Source organism: Cryptomeria japonica, chromosome 10, assembly GCF_030272615.1.
Source record: "Cryptomeria japonica chromosome 10, Sugi_1.0, whole genome shotgun sequence".
Classification (NCBI taxonomy): domain Eukaryota; kingdom Viridiplantae; phylum Streptophyta; class Pinopsida; order Cupressales; family Cupressaceae; genus Cryptomeria; species Cryptomeria japonica.
Window position 1 is genome coordinate 892,749,403 of NC_081414.1, and position 19,477 is coordinate 892,768,879.

General features: G+C 38.2%; 1 protein-coding gene across 2 annotated transcripts in view; it reads left to right on the forward strand.

The window, feature by feature from the left end:
* The window catches only part of LOC131046567 (uncharacterized), a 246,943-nt gene that overhangs the window by 206,849 nt on the left and 20,617 nt on the right, over nt 1-19,477 (forward strand). For both annotated transcript variants that reach the window (XM_057980329.1, XM_057980337.2), the window contains exons 15-17: nt 6,663-6,805; nt 6,928-7,074; nt 8,272-8,511. In XM_057980329.1, the coding sequence (XP_057836312.1) occupies nt 6,663-6,805; nt 6,928-7,074; nt 8,272-8,511 (530 nt within the window). The remainder of the gene's footprint in view (nt 1-6,662; nt 6,806-6,927; nt 7,075-8,271; nt 8,512-19,477) is intronic.

A 19,477-nucleotide genomic window follows, 5' to 3' on the forward strand; every position in this document is an offset into this window, starting at 1 on the left:
AATGCATATACAGAAAATATAACAGCAACTCCCAACCTCAGAATATGGCATCCAATATGCAAGAATATGACTGGTTTTAATGTGTACAATGGCTGCAATGAAATCTGGTTCGAACCTCCTTCAACATGCATGCAAAGAACTCAAACTCCCAAACACCCTTCATTCAAAAAGCTCCTTAACTGAACCAAACTGAACATTTCTAAAACTAAAAATTGCTTGCATGCTTTATGGAAATTTCTACGTGAAATCTCCTCTTCAAATCCCTCAGAGAAGTATCTTTCAACTCTGCAAGTAATGTTATCTATAAGGGTTTTCGTGCTTACAAACCTGGACTGTGAGAATTTGCCAAGATCTAGAGGCAATGGAAAGCACAAATAAGAGAAAACAAAATATTGATAGGAATAAACTGTATTCTATCAAGATGCAAAATATGATCAACTGGATCATTACAAGATGTTCAATGAATGCCCGTACAAACAATGTAGATGAGCCTGCTTATATAGGCAAGGCTTATGGATATGTGAGCACACAAACATGACATGTGGCTCAATAAGAAACAAGCGTAGGTAGGAAATAGGTGTGGGTAGGTAGGAGAAACAATAAAATATTCCACATGAGGGGGATCACCCACTGAAGGTGGAATTATCACTCCACAATAAGTGGATATGATAGAGCAGTAACAAGATCACACCATAAAAAGTGGAAATTCTCCTACACACACTATCCCAATGTGGCACAAACACCCAAGTGTCTCATACCCAAACTACTATTAAATGCATGTACCTAAGTAAACTTAAGTAAAGTGTAATAATATCCAAGATGAATAATTGTTTACACCAACATGGACAGCAAAGATGACCTCAAGAAATCAGAAAATGAAGTATCAAAATCCAGCATGCCCCAAAATGAGCTCTCAAGTCCATTAAATACACTCCCTCACTTGGCTGCCCGAAAAAAGGAGGGAATTCTTTTAATTTTGATTTAAAACTTTCTAAATTCTCGAAGAGGGGTGCTCATCCCTAGGAGATACACTTGTCCCCCTATTAAAAACAACTGATGATGCCTCATGGTCCTTTTTATAAAGTCACTTTATAACTTTAAATAACATAAGTTAAATATTTAATTTAACTTTAGTGTTTAATGTTATTTTAAATAAATATTATAGACCATATCAAGCATGGGCTTAACACTGAAAATGTCATCTCCTGAAGAAAGACAATTGCCGAGTGGCCCAACTGTGCCCTATGACGAACTTACTAAAATATTAAGTAGGAGAAGAAACTCCAAGAGACAACTGGAATCCACTAGCACTGTTTTGCTAACTATCAAACACCATGAAGTTCCCTCATGAAACCGTTTCTAGCCTATTGAAGCTCGAGGAGTAGGCTAACAATCACAAACCAATAAAACACCTTAGGAAGGGGACATTACACACATAGAAGAGTCTTTTTGTTGATATCAGTTTGTTAAAACTTAAAAGGATATCTATGATCTAGAGAGATGTAACACTTGGCAGTGTTTCACTTTTTAAACCTGTTTTATTGGCTTTGATTAGACTTGTACTTGCATAAAAGGAGATTCTGTAATGTCCTGTTTTAGGAACAATGCGATTTAACCACAAAATGTAAAGTTTTGATACCACTTGTAATGTCCCTTATAAGACAATTGGTACAATTTTTTTCAATTCTTAGAATTATAGTGTCTGATTTCTACAATAAGTGATAACATAACAACATGATGGCGAAATTTGAAAAACGTGATGTAGTTTGTTGTTCTAGTTTCAAAATTCTTTTGCAGGGTGGAAAATCTTGGTGTTTGTGTGATTTGCAGGTTTAAAATTTGTTGGTGTGATGCATTTTGCAGTTTTTTTGTTTAGCAAGGCATGGGGAAAATTTCGGCATTTGCAGGTCCCCTGAGCAATGTTTCAAGTTTCCCATTCCTGTTGTAAACCCCAAAAATTTTGCCAGGCTGAGGCTTTAGAAGTTTTAGTTTCAGTTTTTACTGCGTTTGCATGAACTGGGGTTTGTTCTTGGGTTTGATTTTGGAATGAAAATTACAAAATATAAACCATATGGAGGCTGTAGGGTTTAAATGCACCATTTCATTATAATTCCAGAGAAAAACTTATTTGCTAAAATTTCAATGATAGAAGCATACACGAAAATGATCAAGAGGTTTAATTGGGGCGATTTTTCTCTTTGATTCTCAGAGATATTAGCTGGATTCTGTCTTTCTTCTGTGATTCCTACAGTAGGAGCCCAATGCTTTCTATTCGATGCTGAATACTTTGTTCCAAATTAAAACATCTCCCTTTTTAGCACTTGTAATTCGAATGAGAGAGGGGGAAGAGGAAATCTCTTCTTCTTCAATGCCCTCGACTTGTATTAATCCTTATCTTCGTGCTCTTTTGTCAAACTTTGCTCCTTATGTGTTTTTCAGCAAACAACTCAGACTATATTGCTTTGCATTTGCGATTTTAGGGCTTCCATCGAGTTTTCTTCGGTGTTCAAAGGGCGAAATGAGAAAGGCGTTTCAGTTTTGAATGTCCTGATTTTATTTTCCTTAACTTTAATACTGTCTCCTCTCAATCGGTTCTTTACTTGACGAATAAAGGCGCGTCTGAAGATACACCCGAGCCTTTTAGCTAAATCGATCCCCTTTCTGGCAATTTCGTTGGTTTATTAGTGGACTCGGGTCTACTTCGGCAAATAAAAATGAAAATGCAAAAGGTGTTTAGATGTTATAATGTTAGGACTTAATTCAAATTGGCTCCCCTCTCTCACTTCGGATGAGAAAAATATGCCCCGACCTCTCTTTCTCGGTGCTTTTTTAGGCGAAATTCAAACAAGATGCTCTTAAACTCAAATCGAAGACCCCCCTCTCACTTCGGTTCTTTTTCGGCTAATGAAGGCGAAATTGGGAAAAGAGTGTTTTGAAACATTAGAACTTAGTTTAAATAAACTCTCTCGATTTGCTTTAAGATGTTTCCGTGCTTTTTTCAGCTTATGAAGGCGAAATTGGAAAGAGAAGCACTTAAGTTTTAAAAAGCATGCCAACTCGTAATAAACGACCCCCTCCATCAGTGCTTTTTCCGGCGTTTGAGGAAGGAATTGAAAAGGCACTTTGGCTCTTTTTTTGTTATCTTTTTTGTTTTAAAAACATATTCGAACCCTCATTTTGACATTTTCAACTGAACTCTAGCATGGGTTTCAGTATACTTTTCGATAGGTGATGGCATTACAAAAACAATTTTGTCTCTATGCTGAAGTCTATCTTATGCACTCTGTCTAGGCTCTTAGTCTTAAAACACTCACCCTTTTTGGTCGGTACTTTGTTTGTGCCTGGGGATCTAGGGGACCTGTCGAGGTTTGATTTGGTGAATATAGGCTTCTATTTTATGTGGATGTTTTAAGTTCGCTTCATAAATTTAGACTCATTTGGTCTGGCGAGTTGGTGCTCATAGGGTGAAAACAAATGTTATGTACTTTAGCTTCACTCTTTGCAGCACGACTCCAACTCTGGAATTTATAGTACAAAACATGCCCAAACTTAGCTCTCATTGTCCTTTGGGAACGCACTCTCTCCTTGCTTCCTACTCTACTGATCCTAACAAAATCCTTTTCAAGGCCTCGAGGGGGCAAACAAGGAAAGGGGGTCCCTGTTGAGGACTGGGAGTGTATGCAAGGCACAACATGATCTTTGTGGGAAATCACCAAGATATCCTTCTGATTGTGTCTTTCAACAATGTGGAGAATGTTGCCTTAAATGGATTTCATGCTCACAAATCCTATGAAGAATAGTCTTCCTGAAAAACAAGAACAATATCAAATATCAAGTTCAACATATGGAAAATGGCCTCCAAAGTCACATAAATAGCTTTCCCAAAACCCCATGCCCATGTTGGATTTAATTTAGTTAATATCTTTATGTGTACCTCATAAAGTGGCGCTCACTTCCAAATGGCCCCTTTTATTAAATTAAAATAATTTAAAATAACGATAAAGTTAAATCTTTAATTGAACTTTATTAATTAATAACTTATTGTTGTTTTATTTAAAACCACCGAACTATATCAAATGTTGAGATAACACCAAAAACAAAATCAATGAACAATACTAAAAATAGTAACCTTGCTAGTTGGCTCAGTCGGTGCCCTAAATTGAGTTACTGAAAATAGTAAGTATCAGAGAACTCACGGGAAATCACTCCAAAAAAGGGTGTTGTGCACATAATAATTGTCAAAGCTCAAAGAAACAACTTATACCACCATCTTGCTGGATAAACTAACCCCAAAGTTCCCTAACCCTAATAGATTAGCTTACGGGAACTCATTGGATAGGCTAACTGCCCACCATACTGAACTACTTAGGAAGGGCACATTACAGATAAATCAATTTCTGCTTCACATCAACTATACTTTTGTCTTGAAATGGATATATTTTGTAACTTGGACCAAATTGGTTGAAACTTGAAAATATATTTTATATAACTACACACGTTTAAGCTGAAGAATCTTGTTTTGAATTCTCACTTGAATGAATTCTTATTCATTTATGCATTGTTTAAATCAATAACTACACAAGGTTTAACAATAAACATTCATTTCAGCAAGATGAGGGTTTCAAAGTGTTTGTGAACAAATCGAAATATTACAGTAACTGAGGGGGAAAAATATTAAAAGATAAACAACACTATTGGTTTCTAAGTCCCCATCAATGGCTCTAGGAGGGAACTTTTGGTGCAGAAGCACCTGATGGACTTTGTGCCTCAATGAGGCGATCTTGTAAATATTTGTTTTAATTTGGGTTTGGGCCATTTGATAAGGTCATTTAGACCATGTTATACATGTTTGAGTCAGACAATAGGTCATTAGGTGGGTTTGAGTTCATTTTGTAAAAAATTGCAAATTCTTGCAAAAGTTGTCATGTTGTCAAAGTGCAATAATGCAAAATGGGAATGTGAAGAGTCAAGGTCCTATAGAAGTTGATTGGGTGGTTAGAAATGGTTGGAACAAGTTTGAAAAGGCGTAAATAGCCTGAATTCATCGTTGTAAAGGAGTTCTTTTGATTTTGGAGGATGTTTGGAGCAATAAAACATGTAAATTTCCGCATTTTATGGTGTCCCTATAATTTTACCCGGTGGAATGGTCTAAAAATTGATGAAATGGTTCTTTTATGCATGTGCTTTCACATTCCAAAGTTGTGAACTAAAAGGTTTAGGTTTGCTATGCATATCTTGATGCCCTAGTTGATTTTTCCTCATGTTTTAATCAAAGAATGATGCATAGATGGTAGGTTTTGATAGAAAGCTCTTGGTGAATGATTTGTGAGAGTTGGAGTAGCATGTGCAGACCCTATGTGGGGTGTTTCAACCTTTGGAACAGGTGTTTATGGCCAGGAGAGCTTAGAACTAACAAACCCTCATTGTATGCAAGCCTAGATAGGCCAAAAGGTAAGATTTTGGAGCTGTGTGAAATTGTGAGTGTGTCCATTGATAAAAAATGTTGATTTGGTCTATTTGAGACCTGTGGAGACTTTTGCGATTCGTTTTGGTGTTTGGGTTGAAGGATTTCACAGGGTTGCTTTCTAAAAGTGGCCTAATTAGGCCTAGGAAACAGTGGACAGAAAATTTTTGAGGCCTGTGTTTCAAAACAACCCTACCTTAATTTTTTATATGTTTTAAAGAAGCCAAATGGGTACTCAAATTTGTTTTTACAGTCGGGATATCAGGTCTTATTCTAAAGTTGTGAAGGACAGTTCCTATTTGAAGGGCTACTAGAGTCTAGGCCTAATGGTGTGGATAGCACAGTAGTTGGGATAACCAGAAGATTTTGGAGGGTATTGATTGTCTATTCATGTTATATTTATTTGCTCTAGGACATTTCCAATGTCAGTTCAAAAGTTGTAAAGCCTTGAACGAAAGTTGGTGTTTGTAGCCCATTGAAGCATAGTGCCATTGTGGAAGGGGACTTGGGTCAATCAAGGTTCAGTGTGATGTGTGCTTTGTGTGTGTTGTTGAAAGGTGGAGTTCTATGTTGCAAAGGTTTCCAGAGACCATCAAGTGTACATCAATGTTATTAACCCTTTTGCCATTGTAAAGAGTCAATCAAATCCTCTAGGTGACTGTCTCAATACTGTCAAAGGGCAGTTCATGTGTTCAAGTTATTGAATTGCATTTTTTATCCCCTCACCTCTGCATCAACTTTGAAAAAAAAATAATAGTACAAGCTTCAAAATCTATTTTTATGAGGATATCTTCAGAAATACGATATCCTTCTTTTGGGTCTCATTTGATTATTTAAATCTAAGGAAAAATTATATCTATGTGCTTAAATAAATTTTAGACAAAGCATTTCAATCTATTTGACCATTAGGGGACTAGCCCTACTTCCAAGCAAGTGGTTTCCTGAACTTTATCTCTTGTTGCATATCCACCATGGGCTTAAAGATGACAACTAAATGTTATTTAAGTAGCATGCCCTTTTAAAAATGATCTAACAGAACTTTTAACCATGGCACTATTTGATAATGTATTTCCAGGAAATGATGGAAACAGAAAAGCATTTGCAAGGTCAATGTAGAAAGAATCCATCAATAAATATTAATGAATAATATGTAGTTTTGATAATTTGTGTTGATTTATGTGGGATATTTTTTTGTCAGCTCTTCGACAACTTAGGAGCATAACTTCTATGGATCTAGGATGTGATCCTAGAGGTCATTCCCCAGCTGGTAATGGATCATTTCCATGGTACTGTGTTGTTATTGCCGGAAAACCAGGATTTAAGCTCAGCAAAGCACGTGAGGTAGGTTATATATCGAAGTACATTGTTTTATCATTTTTGAGTTTGTTTTCTTAATACTATTAATGGTGGAACAACTTTCTTTTAGTTTTTTTTTGTGCCAAGCCTCACTGACAGATCTGCAGGTTTTGCGCAGTGTACAGGACAATCTTACAAATGAGGCAATCACAGATGCAGTTGATATATCATCTGCTCCTTTTTCACTAGTTGCAGCACAGGCTTTCAAAGAAAAACGTCTTAGTTTGGGATGGTTAGATGGGGTTGCACAGAAAGTATGTGGATTTATTGTCATTTTTTGAGGTCCTATTGGAATATGTTATTGAAATGATTGTGAATTGATTATTTGTGGAAAAATCTTGTCAGTTGTTTAATCTTTGTTGAGATTTACATTTCTAAACCAGCAAATGTGAAGTTCTTTGACTGCAATGAAATATACTTTAATGATTTATGTTGACAATGAATCACAGAAAATGCAGATTGAATATTCATATACACAAAATAAATAACATTAAGTATTTTTATGCATACGTTTCAAACTTTCAACACACACACACAGCCATAGAACGACATACACACTCCAAACAACTTTTAACTTAGACACACACACAAGACAAATGGAATTAAGCATTTGTATCCATGCATATTTCAACACACAAACATAGCCGTTGAATGACATATACACATAAAAACAACATTTAACTTACATACACACACAAAACAAATGGAATGAAGCATTTGTATGTATGCATGTTTTAACACACACAGACACCCACACACATAGTCTTGGAACAGTATTGGTCCATTCGAATTAAATGGCAGTTATATGGAGTATGCATGATATGTGCTAACAAAAGATTGCTGTACTAAGTATGTAAAGAAATTTTGGTACTTATATTTTTCATATGACACATCTTATATTTTGATGTCAAACTTATTGTCCCTATCCTTTACTATTCTTTTGCTTGATCATTTGAACATTGTTGCAATTCATCGAGAGCTGCATTGTTTCATGGTGGTCAAAATAGGTCTTTTCTAAGTAGAATCTTATATCTTGTTGCTGCACCTTGGGAATAGGTTCAATATGAGAATCTCTTTGCCCTGCTTATTGATATATAACTCAACATGGTCTGTAGATCAGTTTTTGTCAATTTAATTTGACAGTGTTTCTTTATTTTTGTATTCTGTGGATTAGTGCATTTTCTATGTGAGTTTTTGTAGCAGATTCAACAGCGCAGATTCAACAGCACATTGAATCCCTTAACATGGATCTGATAAATCGATTTTCAATTGAAAGTTGACATCAAAGTGACAATAAATCAAGAACATTTTACCATTTTAGAGAAATGACTAACTGCCTTTTGTGATAGATCATTTAGAATTTACCTTAAGCTTATAGCTTATAATAATTCTATTAGGAAAAATATTTCTCTGTATTTTTTCTGATACCATTTTTCTTTTATTTGAGTCAGAAATACTGTTTCTTCTACTTGAGTTCAGAGAATGTGACTGAAACATGCGGACCAAGAAACTATGAAGAAGAAGAAGATGTGCCTAAATTGTTTCTTGTGAGGTACCAGAGAAACATTTCTGAAGATAATGTAAAAGTGGACAAGCGATTTAAACCTGCATGGGATTTAATGAAAGAAGATGTTTCGGGACTTGCATCTCAGCTTGTGGCAAAATATAATGGTTCAATGGAAGTTCCTGAGGTACAATATTATCTATCATGATCCATTTTTATAGAATTTGTTGTCTTTTTATCTGAATTTTTTCAGATAATGAGTCCATAGAATTAGAAAACACCATTGCATTAAAATTTTCCTGTGCATCATAAACCCTGAAGCTACCCTTGCAAGTTTACTGCATTCAAGCCCGAAGCAATTCTATTTAGCTCATGTTTGAACCTAATTATATTTACTGTCATAGATGGAAATTCAAAAGATGCTTATGGATAAATCACAAAGACAAAACAAACTCATATTATGTAGATCTTTAATAACAAAAGACATTGGTAAAGTGTTTCCATGATAAATGCTATCGAAAGGTCAAGGAATCCTCTTTGAGTGTTAAGAAATAGTATATAACCCCGGGGCAGTGTTTGTCATGTACACAGAAAGAGTAAATATTAAACAAAGGAGCACATTGATATTTGTGCACATTAATAGGGCTTTGTAAAAGGTTGTATGTTCCCAGGCATAATAATAATTTTGTTTTGCTTAAATGAAGTTGAAGGGATAAGGTAACGTTTATGAGCTTGGGTTTAATAAAAATTAATTGAAAAATATCATCTCTTGTTTTCCAATAAGTTCCTATGAGGTTGTGTAACCCTATTTCCAATTTCCCGTGGGTTTAGGGAAATCATACGAAAATTGTTTTATAACTTTGAAGTGAGTAATGCTTTTTATTTCTTCATTAAATGACCACTTAAAGTGTTTTTTATAAAGTGGAGTTTTCACAAGACAGTATTTTTCATAAAGAAGGCGCCTAGAGTGGGGCCCTTTTACAATTAAAACACAAATTTATTTAATCCTCCTAAGTGGTGTTGGAAGAGGCATTTTGAGAATTTGAGAAGACTTCTTTTTAGAGGGAAAAGTTGAGCACTCAATGGGGTCTTTAATAATTAAAACAAAATTTTATTTAATCCTCCTAAGTGGTGTTGGAAGAGGCATTTTGAGAATATGAGAAGACTTCTTTTTAGAGGGAAAAGTTGGGCACTTAATGGGCTATATAATCAAGGTTTTTGGCCAAAGGATGTATATTTGTTTACTTTTTCATTCCCTAAAATAGTTTGGACATCCTATTCATCTATTGTTGGAGATTATGGGAGGGAAACCCCTTGATTTCCATCACCTAATAAGCAGATGAAAACCCTTGGTTCAAAATTGGGTGGTCTCATTCAAAGATTGCATTGGACCTTCAATTAGTAAGCAATTGAAGATTCATGGTGAAATCATTCTTTCATTGTTGAATTAACTTGTGAATATCATGGCTGCTAGTATAGGGCCCATTGGTGAAGGATTTGAGGTTTGTGTTGATGTTTTTTTATGCACTTCATATGTGTTTTTATGCACTTCATACACAGAATAAAATACCAAGGTATCTTATCCTCTCTTGAACAAAATCTCCTCAAATGCTGAACTAAGTGATCACTTGAGGTGACTCCCGTTGATGTGTTTTTTATGCACATGCGAACACAAAATATAATACCAAGGTATCTTATCCTCTCTTGAACAAAGTCTCAAATGCTTCGAGATCAAATGAGACAACTACAAGGTTACAAAATGTCAGGTCTTGACGTGTGGATAAGTTCAGTGGTTTGATGTGATAATGTTGGAATCACAAGGGGACTTACGTTGTACATGAATGCTCAATCTTATCATGGATTACGATGGGTATGCCGATGACTTAGGATTTTGCATTGAAACTCTTGATTCTAATCTAACAAAGATTTCTGAAAAAGGGGGCAAAAGGAATAGGGTTTAGGAATTCTATTCTAAAGCCTAGAATGCAAAAAGTGATGAACGAATTCAGTGGAATCAAACTAGGCAAAGTCTCACCATCAAGTCGAACAACTTGACACAAGCTTAGTGCAATCATCTAAGGTGTATTTCAAAGATGTTCAAATTATTACCATTAAACATTGATACCATTCAAGTTATTGCATAACAATGGATGTATAAAATTGAAGTGAAGTGCGCATAAACTTCTAGTTGACCACGTAGGGGACACTTACAATCAGCAAGAGGCTAGTGGTATGGATAAATGAATTCCACATAAATACATTCAACAAATCCTTTCATTCAATCTAACAACACTTGGAATAAAAATTCTTAATAAAAAATCATCATAACTTGCACTGGTGGAAATTCGCCCATCATCAAAAATCATTATCCGCACAAAATCCTCAAAATTTGATCATGAATAGTCATGGTGGAAAATCAATCATCATTAGGAACTTGCATTTTCTCATCATCAATGTCATCTGCACTCCTAGGGGGAATTCCGATTGAGGACCTTAACAGGTGAGGACGTTCCCTTGCCTGTAAACGGTCAATTCTGTAAGCATTACTTCCAGCCTTAGGTTTCTTTTGAAACTTTTCCTATGTATATATTAGAGTAGTCTTTCCGCTTTCCCGTTTTAGTTTAGTTTGTTTCCTGTTTTGGTTTGAGCCCCCCCCCTCCTGTCAATTTTGGAAGGAAGTTTGTGTTCTTTGTACGACATTGGTGTACAACATCAGCGTTTGGCAGCCTTTTGCTTCTAGGATCTTAGCTTGGGTAGGGCACTTAATTGTCGGAGCACCCCATAGAGAGGTTGGATTGATTTAGATAGCCTTTCATCGCAAAATCCTGTTTCTTGTCAAAACACATCCCTGACATCGTGATTACTGCACAATACATTTTAAAAAATCGCATACAATTAGTTGTTCATCAAAGGGACACTACGTCAATGATAAGATCCGAAGCTTTGCTTCAGCGACCACTGTTACGCTCAATCCTGCGTAGGCCTCATTGCCTACAATTGCCAAAAAAAAAAAGAAGAGAGAAAAAAAGAAGATCAAGAGTAAAGAAGCTTGGAACGCAATTTAATATCAAGCAAAAAAATTTTTTTTTGGCACAAGGAATGTAGGCATCTCTGCCGGTATTGATCAATCAAAGAAAATAAAAATTTCTTCTACCGGAAACAGAGCAATCTCTACGAGCTAACAGGTGATAACTCCGTCGGGGCTATGAACGCTTGCTGGCAGCGGGGCTCTATCCAGGTTGCTTTTGAAGTATCAGCCCGCTGGGTGACTTGACATAGTGAAACGTTGATGCCTCAACTCTTTTTAAGCTGGAATGAACTCCACTTGCACACACTGGCTAATCCGATAAACGCGTGATTTGATTTGACTAGCAACATTATTTGGTTTTGAAAGACCTTTCTCTATCTTCTTGTCTTAATTGTGGTGGTTAAGCAGAGATTCTGGGTTCGGTCCGAACTAACGTCCCTGAAATGACTGGAAGCATTTCTTCAGCAGAGTCGCCATTTGTTGTGCGTTGATCACACTTCCTGTCGCCGATAGGTTCCCCCTCATTTCTTTTCCAGTCTTCGTCTTGCCCGGTGTAGGATTTTGATTTTTATCCGCCATTTTGAATGTCAGCAAGTAGTAGTGAAGCAGTGAGCTATGTAACCATCAGGAGATGGGGCGTCCGTAAGTTTTAAATCGCAAGGCCAGGGGGTCAATTTGCAGAGAGTCGCGCAATCTGAATGCTTAAAATCAATCCAAGGGAGACTAAGTTTTAGCATAAGCCCGAAATCGGCTAAATAGGCAAGAGTGTCAGTCGTCCCTGGGTTTGCAAAATCGCTTTTAGGGCTGAAATTGGCTTTTAACGTCAAACTTTTCATTTTATCTTCCCAGCCCGAAATGGGCAAGTTAGGTGAAAATGGAGTAAAGCGCTAAGTTTGAAAACTTTTCAAAAGGGCTTTCTAGCCCGAAATTGCAAATAGAAAGGGCGTTTTGCTTTTAAAATAAACTTTTCGAAACTCCGTTTAGCCCCGAAAATAGGCAGACAAGGGAATCGTGAAAGTCACAAAAGGCGTTGAACTTCGAAACCTTGCAAAGTCGCGTTTACCCCCAAAAGTGCAAATGCATCATGAAAACGTTTAAGTTTGAAAACTTTTCAAAAGGCCCATTTTGGCCGAAAATCGCAAACAATGTGAAAAGGCGTTAAAGTTAAACTTCAAAAACTTTTCAAAAATGTCTTTTGGCTCGAAAATCGGCAAAACAACTGGGAATGCCAATGTGAAAGGCATTATAACTCAGCCTTCTTTTTTAAAATCTACTTTCAACCCGAAATAACAAGTGAAACGCGTAACTTTGCAAAAGGCCTCTCTTGGCCGAATTTCGCAAGTTAGAAGAAGGGCGTTGAAAATCGTAAAGTTTGCAAAAGTTGCCCTCAGCTCGAAAATGGGCAGGCAAAGTTAAATCGCGGAGCTTTAAAGAACTTTTCAAACCTCCATTTTGTCCCGAAAATCGCCGAACCAAGTAAAAACGCAAGCAATGTGAAAGGCGTTAAGACTTTATAAGTTTGCAAATAGACTTCCTAGCCCGAAAATGGGCAAACATCGATGAAGTTGCAAAATTGCGTGAAGGGCGATTTAGAGTTTACATTTTATCCTTTAGGCCAGAAATTGGGCAAAGCACGTAAAACATGAAATTTGGCAAAAGCCTTCGTTAGCCTGAAAGTTGCATGATAGGGTGTTTTCATATTCTTGCGAAAAGCCTTTTAAGGCCGAATCAAGTTGAAAAGGGAGAGAAAAATAGGCATTAAGTCTCTAAGTTTGCAGAGTCCCCCTTTGGCGCGAAGTTTGCGGGTGATAGGGCGTTTTAGTTAAACCCTTCATTCTTGCAAAGCCTTTCACAACCCTCCGCAGTCGAAAAATCGCGAGATGCTAGTCGGAGGAAGAAGTTTTTAAAGGTTACAAAAGGGCCTTGCAGGCCGAACTCGCACAAAGCTTTTTTAACCCGAAGTTTGGAGAAATCGTGGGATAACCACCTTATTTGCCAGGATAAATGCCTAAATCGGCGATAGGATACTCAAAAACAACTGGTGCAACCGGAACATCTCGGGTCTCTAAATCTGGCATTCCTTGTAGAGGCGAGAGAATGAAGTACCAATACCAAAAGAGAGGAGTTCAGGAGTCGAAAGTCCAGAGCATATGGGAGAACGTAGGTGATACTGATTTGGGACACATAGACATTCAAGATTTCAGAAACAGGGTATATTCTCCTAACGGCTATGGCAAGCCCAGGTGGATGATGGAGAGTGGTATCGCTCAGGCAACAGGTTTCCCTCCATCCGTGCAAAATTATGAACTAGTAGTTGAGGCTGCCAGACATTATCAGCCAAAGACCAGATCAGTGGTCCTAGAAAATATAGTGCTAGCTGATTTCACACCTGAGGCCATTGGGGAAGGCATTTGACATCCCATTTCCCGATAATCCTGTTGCTACAACTATAGATGAGGCATAGGTTGCTTACGACATGAATCCTGCTAAATGCAAGACATTGATAAACGAAGAATGGTACAAGGAAAGAAGGCCCCCAAGCATTCGGATCAGTAAAAAGACCCCCAAAAGTGATTTTTATAATGAGTATGGCGACATGGTCACCTTACTCAGCAGGGTTATGGGACTCCCTCAATCCAATTTTTTTGAGGAATGGATGTTCTACTTTACTGAACAAGTCTTCGTCGGGAAGTCCAAGTTCGACGGGCTTAGATCATTAGCGATAATATCCATACACAGCTGGTCAAGCTTGAGGAAAAGATGTACTTCGCCATGACTTCCTACCCGGTTTACATGTTTGCTTGACACCAGCCACTAAGAGGGTTAATCAAGAAAGGTGAGATTGGGAACGACCCAAATTAGGTAAAGGTGTATGAATGCTACCCTCAATTGCATTACTATGGCATAGCTCAAAGAGAAAAGAACAACATTGCTTATGCAATTGGCCAGTATGAACATGTCAATGATGCCTTTACAATGCGCCTAGTCAGGTTAATGCAAGGAGGATTGCACATAAGGCTTTCAGAGTATGCTACCATTTTGATACAAAAGTATGGCGCATGATTTATCCAATTCCCTAGGTTCACCTATATCAAGATAGTAGGCTTTGAGGGAGCTCCATTCCGACTTCCACTCTATCCGACAAACGAAATAGTCCTTATGGAAGTCGCAAGACAAGCGCACCCAACAAGTAGCTTACTCAGAGATAAGAAACAGTCCGGTTTCACCTTCCCCATGATCTTGGGTGACCTCAATGTGCATTTCAAGAATTCGGTGCAAGTTGATGAGTCATTTGCTGAATTAGCATCCTATGGCCTACAGGAACATTTCCCAAGGAAGTGTTTCGATCATGACAATTTGGCAAAGAGGGCCTATGGCAGGCGCTACAGAGCGAAGGCATCAATTGACGATTATTGGAGCAACTGTTCTGATGACTATGAGGTCCGACGGCGTGATTATTCTAGGCTAAGTGTCAAGCAAATGCGGCTTTATGAGTACCGTCGGGTCCCAGATCAGGTAACAGATTATGGCAATTGCTTGCAAGTCCAAGAGTTTGGGGCAGTTAAATACCTCTTGCCAGGCATTGATTGGACTCAGGATCCAATTACTGATTTTGAGGCAGTCATGGAGGCTCTAGGAAGGTATACCGATCACTGGTTATCCCAGCAAATCGAGAAATTGACCCATGAAGGGATTCAATTTACATACAATATGATGGGCAGTCTCGATTCTCAGTCTTCGAAAGATGAGGGAACCTCAAGCGCACCAAAGGAAGAGGTTGAGAAACCCGGAAAGAAGAGGAAGAAAGCCAGAGCCAATAGAGGTGCTCGGACATCAAAAAGAACTAGAAGGGAAAAGATCTCTATCAGGAGGCTGGAAGTCAGTTCGTCATCCAAAGACCCCAGTTCGGGGGATGATGTAGTTGAACTTGACTATATATCTGCTTCGCCTTCCCAAAGTGATGTTGATGTGTTCAAGGCTAATAATCCTTAGGCACAAGGCGAGCTAGATGCAGAGGTCAGGATCGTTGGCTCCGATGAACCTAGAAATCAAGTTGAGGAGGGAGAAATTCCACCTAATCAAGAGGCTGGTAAGCGTGAGCTCACACAGGGGAGTCGGCATGAATTACAATTGAATAGCGCCGACAAAGATGACACCACCGTTGAGGGAGAGCAAAAGGATGATGAGACCCAGGAGCCCAATAAAACTGAAGAGCAACCATCACAAGGGGATACCCGACAGTTGTTCAGTGAGGTAGGGGAGAACTCAGCTATGAGTAAGGGATTGGATACTGCATCCGTTCCTTCTATTACAGATCAATTGTAGATAGCCAGTGAGCCAGCTGAAACCTCCAAGGAACAAAGTGGGAATTTGGCAATAACATCCGGACAGACCATCCCTCAAGGCTGGTTAATTGCTCGTGTACAGCGGAAAGTAGCTGTCAAGCCACCTATCAACTTGGAGGATATCTTTCTCGCATAGGAGAGCTAAAATCCAAAGGTAAGAAAAAGCCCAAGACCTACTCCCGGATCACTAAGGATGAGTAGAGGAACCGCACCATTCATATCGCTACCTCGCCTATAGATAAACCGGCCGATCAGATTGCATTGGCCGATTATAGCATTACAACCATCCCGATAGGGCGAGCCACCAAAGAGCAAGAAAGGGAAGAGTTCAAGGATTCCATGCAAAATATGCTCAGACAACTCGACGAAATGACTGCTGAGAGAGACATGTACTGAGTTCGTGCTGAGCAAGCTGAGGGATACATTGATCACCTGCTGAAACCATTGCAACATGCCCCTGAATCCCATTTTCCCCCATTGGCATTGGCACAAAGGACTACAACCGAGTTTGAAGGAGTACGTGATACCGCCAAGGCCGTTAGGGAATGGATTCAGGACATTAAGGAAAAGGGAGAGCGGATCATTGAAGACGTAAAGGAAATGGCCCGCCACCGAGAGACCATTCTTGTCAAGTTGTTTGAAGTAAAGAGGGAGTGTTTCAGGGTTCATGAGGTGCTTGGTACAATTCTTCCCCTCATAAGGGCTCTTTTCTAGACCCACACATAGATTCCCACATTGTCTGCTATCGTGGATCCCTATGACATCAGCATTTTTAAAGAATGGTACTGGACTGCCAACATGAAGAATGACACAAAAATAACATTAATAAAGAGCAAGAGGAATGTGTGGAAATTTTGAAAAACATGAGGGATCTTGGTGGAAAGATCCTTCGATCAATGGTTCTAGGCTGGAAAAATAGTTTGTCTGATGATCAAGTACAACCAGACTGGGAGGATAGATTGAGAATTGATAAGGTCTCATACTCCATGGAGGACCTAGAATTTGCCAGTGGGTTGCATTCAGACATATTAAGTTTTGAGGCTCATCAGTCTGACTGGAAGGATGGGTTAAAGCATGTAGATCACCACTTGGAGGGTATGCAATATAAAATACGTCATCCTCCTATGCCCCAAAGCATGGTGTTGTTCAAGCTATGCATTGGATTTCAGGAATATGTTCGGGCAGAACGTATAGCAGGTCGGGACATCTGGAAGGAATATTTGCACAGTGAGGATGAATTTTTGGAAAAGGGGTCCACAGCAGAAATGGAGAAAGTGCTTTCCTAAAATACAAGTTTCTTTTTAAATCTTAAAAAACACTTTTCAAACATAAAGTTCATTTCTAACTACCAAAACAGTTGTAAATCTTGAGCTTCGTGCATGTGCACTTTTTGGAGTACCTTTTTGGGTAGTTATTGATTACCTTTTTGGTAGTTATTGTTTCTCCTTTTGTTGTTGCTGATATTTTGCCTCCCATTTATGGGTATGGGCAGTTTTGATAAATGGATGAATCTGGCCCCCTTGTTTAAGTTTAAATCTTGGCCATTCATCCATTTCTGGGAATTCTATATAAAGGAGTTTGTTCCTCCTTTGTTGTAGGCAGAATACAAAGATTGTTGCAAAAACTCTGGCGAAATATATACAGGAATTTAATGGATGTTAAAGCTGTGTTTGTTTTACTGTGAGTGCATGGTCCTCTTCTCCATTTATTTCATATTTCTACAACTGTATTTACTTTCAGACAGTTATTTATGCATGTATTTGATGGAAAATCTTGGTTCATACCATTAGGAAATAGTTGATTATTGTTTCCTCTGCATGGTTAGTCTGAGCCCCTTTTGTGCTAAGATCGGTTATTAGATTTGGATGAATGGGTGTAAGAGTCTATCATTCGTATCTAAATAACTTGAAAATTCCAAATCCTTAGATGATTGCACTGGTTTTTACCTAGTTGTGCTAATTAGCTGGCAAAGTAATTTCTAGTTATTTTGAGACTTCCGTCTATGTGTTGAAATATGCTGTCTTAGTTAAAATTAGTTAGCTGTTCTTATTCACTCTTTATCCTTATCCCTCCTTTTTTCCTTTTTCATTAAAGAAGCCAGCCAATCAAGCTGAAATGACATCAATTAGAAGCAAACAAGATGATATAGGACTGTAAAACTTTAGGGAACCTGTACGAAACCAATTTCGTCTAATCTTAAGTCCCCTTTGTTTTCCAGCAAAACACATCAACTACTAAGCTATCCTGCAGTCAAGACCTAACAACGGAAACATTGAGGTCATCCCCATTGATCAAATTAACACAACATTAGGGATTTCCTTATATCAAGAGAGGATAGGATTCTTAGCATTTCTATTATGCGTTGGCTGGATGGAGTCGTAGTTCCGTGACTTTAGACACGTCAACGATACTATGTGGCAATGACAATGTATATGCATCTATGCAAATGACTGACCTTCAATGGATCGATGGAATCTCTCGAAGATCTCTTGATGGTGCAAAGGGAACAACAACATATAATCTTGTTTTAGAGGTTTGCTCATTCTATGGTAGTTGTCACATCCTACTATGCACTCTCGTGCATCTGTGTGCATTGTTGGCCACCACAACCTTCTAGCAGAACTTTTTGAGCTATTGGGTCTAGTCCCATGTGTCCTCGTGCGAGACCCTTGTGTTCTTCCTTTAGTACGTGAGGTATCTCCTCTTGCTTAACACATCGCCTAAGTACTTGGTTAGAACCCATTTTATATAATAATCCGTTTATTAGTTGGAAGGTTTTGCTCTTCATGGCTAGCTATCTTATCTCTACTAGCAACATCTCCTTTGGGAACGTGGAGGTGGACAAGTATTCTCTAAGATTCTCGTACCAAGGTGGTAGTGTAGCAATTTGAAATAGGTGAGTGTCAAGCCAATCCTCTTTTATTCCCTTGGGTAATTCTCACGACTTTATCCTTGACAGTTCTTCGGCTGTTACATGGCTTTTCCTTGGTCTGACAATTATGGTGAATGTGAATTCTTGAAGTGTCAACAATCATCTACTCATCTATCCTTGGATAATTGATTTGTTAACTAAATACATGAGAGCTTGATGGTCCACATAGAATGTAAATAGTGTCTGTTGAGATGTTTTCACACATCGCCCCATTGCAAATGGGGACATCCTCTATTGATTTCAGTTTTAGGAGTTTGATAGGTTAGATTGCTAGGAGCGATCCTTTGGAATGAGTTTTGAATTGATCTTACAATTGGCACTTTGAGGGTAATATTCACACCATTCGTTGGTTTTGATTGAAATTAGGCATGAATTTGGCTAAGGCAAGTTACTTTTGGAGGATAAGCATTGTAGGTTTTCTCTTTCAGGCTTGGTCATTGACCCCCCAAATGTGCACCTTAAGCATCCACGCTCGGTCATTGATCCCACAAGAATTGGACCTAGAACAATATTGAATGGGTGTAATGCCCCCTTCCTAATTTTCCCTAAAATCACAATTACAACAAAATTAGGGTTAGGGTTTGTTTTACCAAATAAATCCCTTTAATAATGCGATCTTGGATTTTAATCTTGCAATCACCACATAAACAATATATGCACACGCACACGCACACTCACACACACACATGCGCACTGACACACACACACACACACGATAAAACTTAGGGTTAGGTAATATTGTAGGCATCATTCATGAATAAGTCTAAGGTTAGAGGATGAAAATTATACATCTCTCATTACATAGCAAGTCTAGTTTGTATGGAAATCTCAGTCATGGAAGACATGG